The sequence below is a fragment of the Chenopodium album genome, chromosome 7 (genome assembly GCF_948465745.1).
Source record: "Chenopodium album chromosome 7, dcCheAlbu1.1, whole genome shotgun sequence".
NCBI classification, from domain to species: domain Eukaryota; kingdom Viridiplantae; phylum Streptophyta; class Magnoliopsida; order Caryophyllales; family Amaranthaceae; genus Chenopodium; species Chenopodium album.
Window position 1 is genome coordinate 69770712 of NC_137840.1, and position 11140 is coordinate 69781851.

The window sequence follows — 11140 nt, forward strand, 5'->3', positions numbered from 1 at the left end:
AATATAAAATACGAAATAAAATGCAATACGTGTTGCAATTTAGAGACCAATTAAACAATGAATTTTCAAAGATAAGGGTGTTATTGTGATATTTTATAAGGTCAATCTTGTTTTTTAAATAATGTTTATGAGGTCAATCTATATACTATTTCCGTTACAGGTTATGTGCAACGATTTGACATAAAGCAGAGAGGAAAAATGTCTAATCATTCACATAACCTGTAACGGAGGTAGTATTATAAGTCCATAATGCTCTAACCAATGATTTTTTAGGAAAAATTTTAAAGGTAGCACACTAGCACGTTGTGGTGTTGGTAGAGCGGCTAATCGGCTATAGCCCATGGCATGAAACTACTAACGTTCCAACACAGCCCACCGTGACACATTGGTGCAAGCCAAGTCAAGTCACAACACATTGGTGCGAACCAAGAGCGGGAAGGTGCTTCTGCACAGCTCACAGCACACACAGTGGCCAAGACGAGCACAAGTGGATATATGGGCTCCATACGGGCTTGAACAAGACTTTTTGCAAAAGCGGAAACTTTGAGGTTATGAAACTAGACACAAGATAGAACATTCAATACATTTAAGTACAATTTTCTTTTTTAAAAAAAATCCCATTCCTCATTTTCTAGTAAGAGTTGTTTTTAGATAGACTAGTATCAACAACGGTAAACAATCGTTATATCATAATTCATAACAATAATATAGCACTATATCGCTCGTTAAACCATGCATATTAGAAAAAGACCTTCATCTAATTATCTAAATATAGTTATCAAAAAGGGAATATGTAATACGGAATACTAAACATCTTACAAATTACTCTTACAGAAAAATTCAAATCGTTCTTGCAAAGCAATCTTATATAGTCTCAAAATACAGCATTGCAATCAAATTAAAACAGAGTTGGTAGTTGGTGACCCATAAAAACCGGGTATCCATGAATAAAACTGTCACCTTCTTAAAGTTGTCATCTATGTAGACACTACAAAGTACAAAGTAATGCATCAATCACAATTCTCCGGCATTTACACTTTCAAGGATTGGTTTGCCTATGGACAAGGGTTGGACAAGCAACACCTTTCAAACAAAAAAACAAGAAAAGAAAGTAAAAACCCCAAGCTTTAGTGGAGATTATTTTGGTTGCCAAATCACAGAAAATCGTTAGCTTAAGTGAATTTCGAGCCATTTTCATTTATTCCCGATGCTCGTTAATTATGGTCCAGGTCCAGCCATTTGTATGAGCTGTGTAGGAGATTTCAGAAGCTTCTTTAACGTTTCAACTATTTTCTTGAAAGATGGTCGCTGACTTGGATCACTGCATGGTTAAACAGATTATGATGATTATTGGTCAAGATATTGTTGAGACAAACAAGCAATTGGATGAATCATAACGAGAATTCAAAACAAAAATGATTTCAGTTAAAAGACCTAGCATTCCAAAAAGATTTCAAAACAAAAATGCACATATTGCAGCAGGTTAGAAATCTTACTCTGCCCAGCATGCTTCCATGAGTGAAGCCAACAAAGGAGAGGTATTTGCTGGGATAGTGAGCCTCCTATTCTGAAAAGCAACAGCTCCGACCACCTGAAATAGTATCGTTGTGGGTATGTTCTCAGAATATAGATGGCAAATCCAAAAGCTTGAAGATAATATATGGTACAAATCAATAAACCAACCTGAGCTGGGCTAAGTCCATTCCATGGTTGTTGCATTGTCACCAGCTCCCATAAGATGACTCCAAAACTGTAAACATCTGATTTCTCGTTGGAAGGTTCTCCACGAAGAAACTCAGGGGCCATCCACTCAGGCTGAAACAAAATCAGTTATAATTCATTAATCAGGATTAGCAACTTGATACAGATAAACTTGAAAGGAAACCTTCCAAGTTCCACCAGGCAATGTCAAGCATTCAAACTATCATGTACAAGTATACTTTTGCAAAAGGGCAAGTGAGAATTTTTTAAGCATCTATATGTCAACCACAAAGTTATAAAGTACACGACAAGATTTTAGCCATTGTAAGGGTCAATATGTGTTTTAGCTTGATAACACCCATAAACCACCAAAAAAAAATTATGCCCAGTGGAATATGCCTTAGTAAGATCATAATTTTCATGCACAATGAATTATACAAGTATTCTATGATACAACACCAATGCATGAGACTTCTGAGTTCTCTGACAGAAGTAAAACGTATCGTCCAAGACAACATCATCGAAAAATAGTTTTCACTTAATTGCATCCTTTAATTGTTCCACAATACATATAAATCTCGTTTTCTTACTCATAATTCCAATTTGTAATTTGCTATAACTATCTACAATATACACAATCTCTTTTGGAATGACAAATTACAAGAGTTAATAATGGTAGAGGCTAGGAAAAGCTTACCGTTCCAGCAACAGACTTTGAAGAAATGAATGTGTGCGCTTTGAATCTGGACAAACCAAAATCACATACCTAGGAGAGGGCACAAAGCAAAATCAGACATGTGACTTCAACACCAAAAATCTTAGAACCAGCCAGTAAATGGAAAATGTTCAAATGAGTAATCATACTTTCACTGTCCAATTCTTGTCAACCAGCAAATTGGGAGATTTTAAATCCCAATGCACCACAGGAGGGCTAAGACAGTGCAGATAATTAATCCCCTTGGCCTACATATAACATTTAATAGATAAAAAATTCAATCAATCTTTTGAAGAAGAAGAAAAGCCCAGAAAAGGAAGACTGGAAAAAAATAGTATCCAACAGTAAGTAGCACAAACCACATCCAATGCCATCCGTAATCTCCTCCTTTGATCCAAGACTTCACCAGAAGCTGGTCTGTGCAAAAGCCGGTAGAGGCTACCTCTGGTTTCCAATGAGACAAAATGATGAATATTTTATATATGCTCAGGTCTTCAAAACTTTATAATGTTTCAAAGTCTTACCTCGGCAGATATTCTGTCACTATGGATAGGTGAGGACGCTTGGTTACAGCACCCATAAAGAGAACCACATTGGGGTGACGGACACGTTTCATTATTGCAACCTTCACAGAAAAATTAACAGGGAGTTAAAGCTTGAAATTGCACAAATAGCTACTCTTCTTGATTAGTTAAGTGTATATTAAACAAACATATGCATCAAGCTCTACACTAAGCAAAAACTGCTGGCTTTGGTTTGGAATAATATCTTATCGACATTACCGTTACCCTCACAAAAACTAGCATGTCCCTTCAGTTAATACTTAATACATAAACAAGAATATATGTACCTTTCTACATATACAGAAAATGACCTAAAGCAGGTTGCAATGTATTTGCATAAACAAATTTGGGAATGATGTATGTCTGTACCTCACGGAGGAACTCCTTCAATTGATCATCTTGAAAATCTTGGACAGTTAAAACCTTCACTGCGACATCCTATAACAAAGGAAGGATGGCAATTGTGAGAAAAATGGGATAAAAAAGCGAAAGGCATCATATATTTACATCACATCCATATATAGGTAATGTACTAAAGTATATGTTGATATGAGCTTGCTTCTATATAATAAAAAGATCTCTAGAAGAATCACCTCATGTGATAGGCAATTTAAAACATGTTTACAACTACGGGGCGCAAAAATTACATCAAGAAATCAATCAGAATAATAATAAAATAAAGAGAGAGAAAAAAATATATGCAACCCTGAAACAAAAAAATCACTTACTGCATTCTTGCTTAGATATATGAATGAATTTTATGTATTTATGCAATAATATTAACAAAACAAGTATTGTTTTGAGTTTTGACTTCTTCAAAGAGATTATTTGACAGAAAATGTCATTTGAGTACTCAAAAGATCCATGAGGCACAGGAAACTTGTTCAAAGAAATAGGTTTCATTTGAAAGATTTACAAAGAAATGATGTGATGACTGAACCATTCGAAAAAAAAAGGCAACGTAAATACCATATAAATTACAATTATAAGACAGTAATCATGGGGATGAGGTACTAACCGATCCATGCCATTCAGCACGATGCACAGTCCCAAAAGAACCTGAAGAAAATCAGTCAAAAAACACAGCTCAGAGAGAATGCCATTTAATAATCCCACTAACAGCAAGACAGGAAAATAAGATATCCCCCCTCATCCTTCAAACAATGATAATAAATACTTCAAATCCAGGAGACAAGGACAATGAACACATACCAGCACCAACACGCTCTTTGAGATGTAAGTCATCCCAAGATATCTCCATCCAATCCATTGCAAGAGAAGGTTCAAGGTCCAAAAATCTGATAGCTGAAGCAGATAACATGCATTGTTGACCATCAACCTCCTGAACTACAGGCTGAACATTGTCAACTCTAGGTTGCTGCACAATCATGTCTGTCTTGTAATTTTGTTGTATATATTCTTCAACACTAAGGCTTGATACTGCTACAGGGCTGGCCAAAACTTTTGAAACTGTTTCGATGGCAAGCATATCAGATCTCTGAATGACTGGATTCTCAGCCTTTTCTAGCACCAAAGGCACCACAGATGATTTCATCCCTCTACAGCTTTCATCGAGAGGATTATATACATTGCTATTCCCTTCTTTGAGCAATTCACTTTCCTCATTGTGCCAACCTCCTCCATTGCCTGCAATCATCAAACTATAAATTATAAAACAATGGACATGTAGCTGATGATTGCTTAGGAACAACTTAACACTTCGTGCTGTAATTTGTTTACTACACATAACAAAATTACTATCCAAAATCCAGCCCTATAACAGAGATTAAAATAAAGTTTGGGCTATAAGTATTTCAATCACTAGAGTATATTCAGATTGCATCTCAATTCCTTTCATTCACAAACTTCAAACAAAATTATATACAATAAACACCACTATACCAGGATTTAGAAGACCAGACGAAGCACATGTGTGTTTTGGCATGGGTTTTTGGCTACAAGAGGGATTGTATACAAAATTCTGCTGAAATTCTTTGAGACGAGAAATCTGAAATGGTGAAGACAGTGATGTAAGCAGACCTCCATTGACTGATGAATCTGGACTGCGGACATTTCCCGGCTCACAAATCAAATCAACTACATATTCCCTGTTGGAAATTGCATCCATATAGAATTGAAAGGGACAAAAGGATTAGAATGCAAGAAAAGTTACAATCATCCCATTTTAAGATATTGACATTTGATCAGCACCTAACAGAAATTAGAATAACAATAAATACTATATGCAGATAAAGTTCAAAAAATGCATTAAAAAGGTTCTTATCTGAACTAGATTTGAAATGTATATACTGAAAGCTGAGAAATTAATGCTGCACAGCAGAAGAAACCAAACACATATATTCTAATTGCATATGCAAAGAATCCCATACCTTGGTAGCTGCCTGTCATCTTCAATTATAACAAGGCAAGATGACCGGTGATCTGCAGCACAATACCTACAACCTTGAGCAATCCTGCATGGCAATCCTACATAATCCGCTAATTTCTGCATAGAAGATATCACCATTAAATATAAGGTGGCAACCACAAAAAAAAAAAAAAAAAAAAAAAAAAAATAGAGGTTTCATGTATAAAGTCTAATTAACATGAAAGTGTCTTGGGGGAAGAGAAACTTCTCACAAAGTTTCATTCAGTACCCCATTATTGATCATTCCACACTATGCAAAATAAGACCTGATCACTAACAAACATACTTAATCAGCTTTTATATAAACTCAATCGAGCAACTGTTCATATGGACTTATTTCAAAAGGTTTACTAAGAAAGTTAGCATTGGACAGTTTGGACTTGATTCAGCTGAAAAAAGACATACAACTTTGCCAAGAACGCTATTCAGCAGAATACACATGACTCATGCTCCTTAAGATTTTCTCTGGTGGGGTAGCTGGTACCAAGGTCAATGCAGTCAATTATGTATCTCGTTTTAGTTTAAGATTCTACCTACTCTCAAGTCATTTGTGGCATGTGTGAAGGGATAAGGTTATAAGCTATCTATTTTTCAGCTGGGAAAGGTGTACATCTACAATATAGTAAATGTGGTGCAAAAGCAAGGAACATAATATTTGGGGGGCTAAGGTTGATATCTTTAGACCTAGACCCAAAAGGTTAACAAATATCCTGGTACTCTGGTAGCATAATACGAAGTATTCATTAACCTTTCGAAAATGAGGAACTAGCCAGTAGGCACCCACATCCTTAATTATTCCCAACATCTATAGTTAAGTTAAATTTTACCATTACTAAACACGAAATAGTCTACTCTTTATGTTTTTCCAACTTTAATGATCACTCTAAGCCTGATAACAATATGTGGTACTTAATAATGTTTTTAGTTAGTATTCCTAAATTGTATTATATATGTAAAATTGAAAATTCCCAACATCTTAAAACCACATAACCAATCATACTCGGCTGACAGATAGATATTGGGTGAATATGAGGCTCACTAGCTCTAGATAATGCACAACCTACTTTAGAAATAGGTTTTGATGCTTTCTTGTTAATCCTCCTCCAAGAATAATTACTATGACAACAGTGATTTTAACCATAGGAATTCATGCTTAACTTGTCCTTTAAATAGAACAAGTAATTTTTGTATTCTATGCCAAGTACCAATGCTTACAAGGAAAAACCGATTCTTGATACACAGTTGATTATGTACATGAAACCTCCTTATCCAACAAACAAATTAATAAATTTCCTATCCCATAACTTAATACCGAAAAATTGTTATTCTAAATTAAATGAATTGAAGTTCAATACATAATTCATCCAAATCCTCTACAAACTGGGAGTTCCAAGATAATATGCTGTAAATTTAGATTGGTAATAATGGAAAACTTAATTACCTTAAAAAGAATTGCACGGTGCCTACAAAGCCCTGAAGAGAGACTACCAATGGGCAGCACTATGCACTTGTGAAGCTCCTTCAGTCTCTTACTAACCACTTTCCAGCGCATGTGGAGATCACCTTGTTCCACCGGAAAATTACCCCTAATGCCAAAAAAATTGGGTTTTCAATATAAAGGTGCATGAACAGAACATAAAAACTAGTTTAAGGTGCTAAATGAGAAATCTACCCCATGTGAATGGAGACAAGTTTTCCGAGCTGCTCCACTAATACCAATGCATTTTGTGAAGTGCTGGAGAGTTCTTGTGCTCTATCCTGCAGCTCCCTAAGTCTAGAATCACCATGTTTATCAACCATAACTACCTCCATTGATGTATCATGGGGTGAAATAGCTTTCAGCGACGCCAACGATGGAACCCCTTTAGCATCCTCAACATCATTGCACATCACCCAGACATGAGGATTCATCCCCAATATATTGTAAAAGCCATCCGTTATCTTATCGTTATATGACAAGCACCCACTAACCTGCAGAATATCAACTGCACATAAGTCAAGAAGAATCAAAATATAGTTCTTAATAGCTAACGAGCAGGTCTAAAGCTACCAAACATATCCTACCAGATAAATTTTTTTTAGCAGGCTAGTAAATTGGGGGTAAAAAAAAAAAAAACAATGAGTTCAGCAAAATCATGTGCATTAGATTGTATTCATTAAAAAATAAAAAATAAAAAAAAAATTGGAGGCACTTGCACCTTTTAGACAAATTTACATACCATTTGATGCAGGAGAATGCATCTTTGTATAACACATTAACACCAAAAAATGGACCTACCTTAGAACAACATGAATACAGGATCATGTAGGGTAAACTCAAGCAACATCAGTAATTTCTCACTGCAGCAGATCCATTCCATTTTTCAGTTCAATTTACATTATTGTGTATTTGGTGATCATCACAGTGAGTTGTCCGTATATATAGATATCCTGTTAAAAAAAAAAAGTTTTGATTTCATGAATTTTGTCTTACTTGTCTCATTACTCCCATGTAACACTTTCTATTGCTCCTTGAAAAGACCCACTTACTAAAAATGGACAGGAGATGGACCCCATAACAACAATTGATGGTAGTCCATTTCACTTTCAACACAACATAGGAACGTACCCATCTTTAACCCCTGATCATAATTTCATTGTCCCTCACCAAAATATCTGGATACACGCAACGGGGGGTCCATCCTCCATTGATAGATAAATGTTACAGTTACCCATAAGGTAAATTACCCATTAGACATAGACAAAATAAATCTATTTAAACACTTTATCCATATTCTATATTTCTATTGTACGATATAGTACAAATCAATTGCATTTAGTAACGAAACAAAATTCAAACACAATAGGACTAAACGAGTAATATTCTTACTCTATAAATGACGATCCATTTTTTGGATCATGAGTATCTCTCTTACCATCACACATTTATGAAAAGAAATCCTCGTGCCACAACTAGAGAGATGAGAGACTCATGATCCAATAACGAATCGTCAATAATGGTGGACCATACTTCCAATTGAATAAAACCCTGATTATGAAATGACATAAACATGAAAAATTAAGGATAAAGAAAAAGTACCCATAACCGATAAGACAGGGTTGCAACATCCGAACTCGACCCATGGCCCTCCACCCCACCCTCAAACAAAAACATAGTGGGTTCATTCCCAAGATTTGCATGAGAAGCAAGCCTCTTCGTCAAGGTAAGCTGCAAATAATAACTCTCCCTTGCTTTATCCGCTAAACTCTGCTCCTTCTTGTCTCTCTCCTCCACCTCCTCCGCCACCTCCACGCCCACGACCTCCGTTATCGAGCTTCGAATCGTAGACCGAGTAGTCTCGTGAATCTCACTCGAGAAAAAACTCCCAGCTCCATAGCTACTCCCACAGCTCGAAAGCCGTGCCAACGACGAATCCCGGTACAACCCACAACTCTTCTCCCCTGGAACCACCGTCTCCGACACCTGCACCGTAGTAGGAACAGCTTCCGGCTCCGGAGGCAATAACAGCTCCTGCTCATCATACGCCAACTTCGATCTCACAACATCACCACCACCACCACCTTTATTCTTGTTCTTCTTATTCTTCTTGTGATTGTCAGCTGCAATCCAGTTATAAAAGGCGGCCAACTTGTTGCTGGTATTTGTAACACTAGTAGAACGAGTGATATTATCAAATGTGTTAAAGTTGTTGGCGTAACTGTTACCCGTGAACTTCTTCACTAGCAGCTCTTTCGCATCACTTTCAGTGAACGAAGAGCTGCTGCTTTTGTTAACAACCTCGAATTCGTTGTTCTTTACTTGCGATTGTTGCTGGTTCTCGTGACGAAGATCTGTTGGAGTAGTTGCAGCTGTTGTAGTTGGTGCGACGGGTGTTTGTGGTGGGAAAGTACCCCGAGTGTCAGGGAATTGCCGTGGGAAAAAGTAAGTCGCTCTGTGTGGCATCTTTTTCTTCTCCTTCCTTTTTCAAACTCACGGGAGAGGAGAGAGAAAATCACTGTGTCTCAATTTGGTAAATTGATCAAACCAGCTTTTTGCACCGAAAAAAATCTGAACCAAAAAAAATAAATTTAAATTCAGTAAATTAACGGAGAACACAATATCATCGATGATATGTATTTAAAATGCAGAAAAATTATGAAAAAAACCACAAAAATTAGATAAAAATTTGTAGAAATATAATCAAGCTCAAATAACATGAAATATCAACATATATTGAAAAAAAAAATCCATAAAAATTGGAACTAATGTATTTCACAATAGTAACATGTAAAAATGCAGAAAAATTCCCCAAAAATTAATTAAAAATTCGTAATAATATGATCAAGCTCAAATAACATGGAAAAAATCCACATAAATTGGAAAAAAAAAAAAAATTACACATAAATAGTAAATTTAGTGAAAATCGTAAGTTGAAAGTGTTTTTTTAAAAAAATTTCCTAGAAAATATGGTGGAAAAACTGAGAATCATCAACTAGAAGTAAAATGGAGAAGAAGAAAATACCGGAGGAAAATGCGGTCACGTCTTAGATAAGATAGCACGAATCATGATGAATTATCCAGTATCAAAAACTTTCGAAGCATTCACAACAATTAAGAGAGACGTTGAGACGTCTTAGAAACCTATAAATTAATACAGATCTTACTTAGATCGGTATAAATCAAGTAACACAGATCACGTCTTAGATAGAATAGCTCGAATCATCTTGATTAATGAGAGACGAATTTTGAGGCGTAAATAATCACTAGAAATCGCATCAAAAAAACAACAACAATCACTGAAATTGATTTGAAATCCCTAGAATAAACGCAGAAATCATCGGTGTGTAATGATTTAATCAGTTGCAGAAGATGAAGAATGAAGGTTGAAGAAGGAGTGTGTGATTGTGTGAAAGGGAGAGGTGAGAGAGGAGAGAGAAAATAGGGAGGAATTTTAATGGCGGTTTGTTTGAGTGTTGAGAATGGAGGAGAGAGAAAGAAGAGAGAGAAGGAAGACTGAGTGTGGGAGTTTTTATATTTTAAGGGAGGGAAGGTGGTGGCGTTGGTGTAATGTAATGTAATATTGTTATGTGACTTGTATGGGGACGTTATGTGTAATTGTGTAACAACAACAAATGAGGTTTGGTGTGTAGATTAATGTTAACTAGATTTCGAAATTCACAACAAAGTTTGTTGAAATAAAATTGCAAATGGGGTTTGGTGTGTAGATTAATGTTAACTAGATTAGCTTCCATGCAATGCATGGATATCAAAAAAAAAAAAAAAAAAAGAGCTATTTAAATAATATTCTATAAAAAAAAATCATAAGATATAAGGTAAACAGTTGTCAAAAAGCTTATTAAAAAAATTGTGAAGAGTTTAATGTACAGTATTATGTATTATAATATTTTGTAGTCAATATTTAATTCTTTTTTTTAAAAAAAATGTGAAAGAGAAAAAAAAAATTTAGGTAGGAAAATTTTGAAGGAGAAGTACAGTTAACACGTCTACAATTTGGATAAATGAATGATGTCAGCAGTAGTTCTTTTAATATTAGTTATAGATTTTTTTCAATTTTAGTGATTAGGGATTGAAATTTGGAAATTAAAAGGAATAATTAGAATAATTAGTAATTGATTATTCTTTTCCTAAAAAAAAAAAGAGTAATTGATTATTGTACCTTTTTTTTTTTTTTAAGAATTGATTATTGTATTACGAGTAATATATTTTGTTGTAAATGAATTAATTTTTTGGTT

General features: G+C 35.2%; 1 protein-coding gene across 1 annotated transcript; it reads right to left on the reverse strand.

The window, feature by feature from the left end:
* Positions 1-803: 803 nt before the first annotated feature.
* Positions 804-10539, reverse strand: LOC145639335 (serine/threonine-protein kinase CTR1-like). The gene is made up of 16 exons (XM_081690554.1): positions 9910-10539; positions 8487-9455; positions 7080-7378; positions 6849-6993; positions 5370-5485; positions 4882-5087; positions 4192-4626; positions 3998-4038; positions 3349-3417; positions 2941-3041; positions 2776-2860; positions 2566-2664; positions 2399-2467; positions 1684-1815; positions 1497-1591; positions 804-1321 (listed from the first exon to the last, which is right to left on the reverse strand). Exons 2-16 carry the CDS (start codon positions 9348-9350, stop codon positions 1219-1221), a joined length of 2859 nt encoding a protein of 952 aa, XP_081546680.1. The 5' UTR covers positions 9351-9455; positions 9910-10539; the 3' UTR covers positions 804-1218.
* Between the last annotated feature and the right edge of the window lie 601 nt (positions 10540-11140).

What these genes read in the sequence shown, in the direction of transcription:
- LOC145639335 (XM_081690554.1), bottom strand. Translation starts at nt 9,350, where the DNA reads ATGCCACACAGAGCGACTTACTTTTTCCCACGGCAATTCCCTGACACT. An exon ending in ACCGTGCAATTCTTTTTAAG is followed by an intron (nt 5,486 to 6,848) that starts GTAATTAAGTTT and finishes TCTTCTATGCAG; the next exon opens with AAATTAGCGGATTATGTAGG. An exon ending in TACGGATGGCATTGGATGTG is followed by an intron (nt 2,665 to 2,775) that starts GTTTGTGCTACT and finishes TGTTATATGTAG; the next exon opens with GCCAAGGGGATTAATTATCT.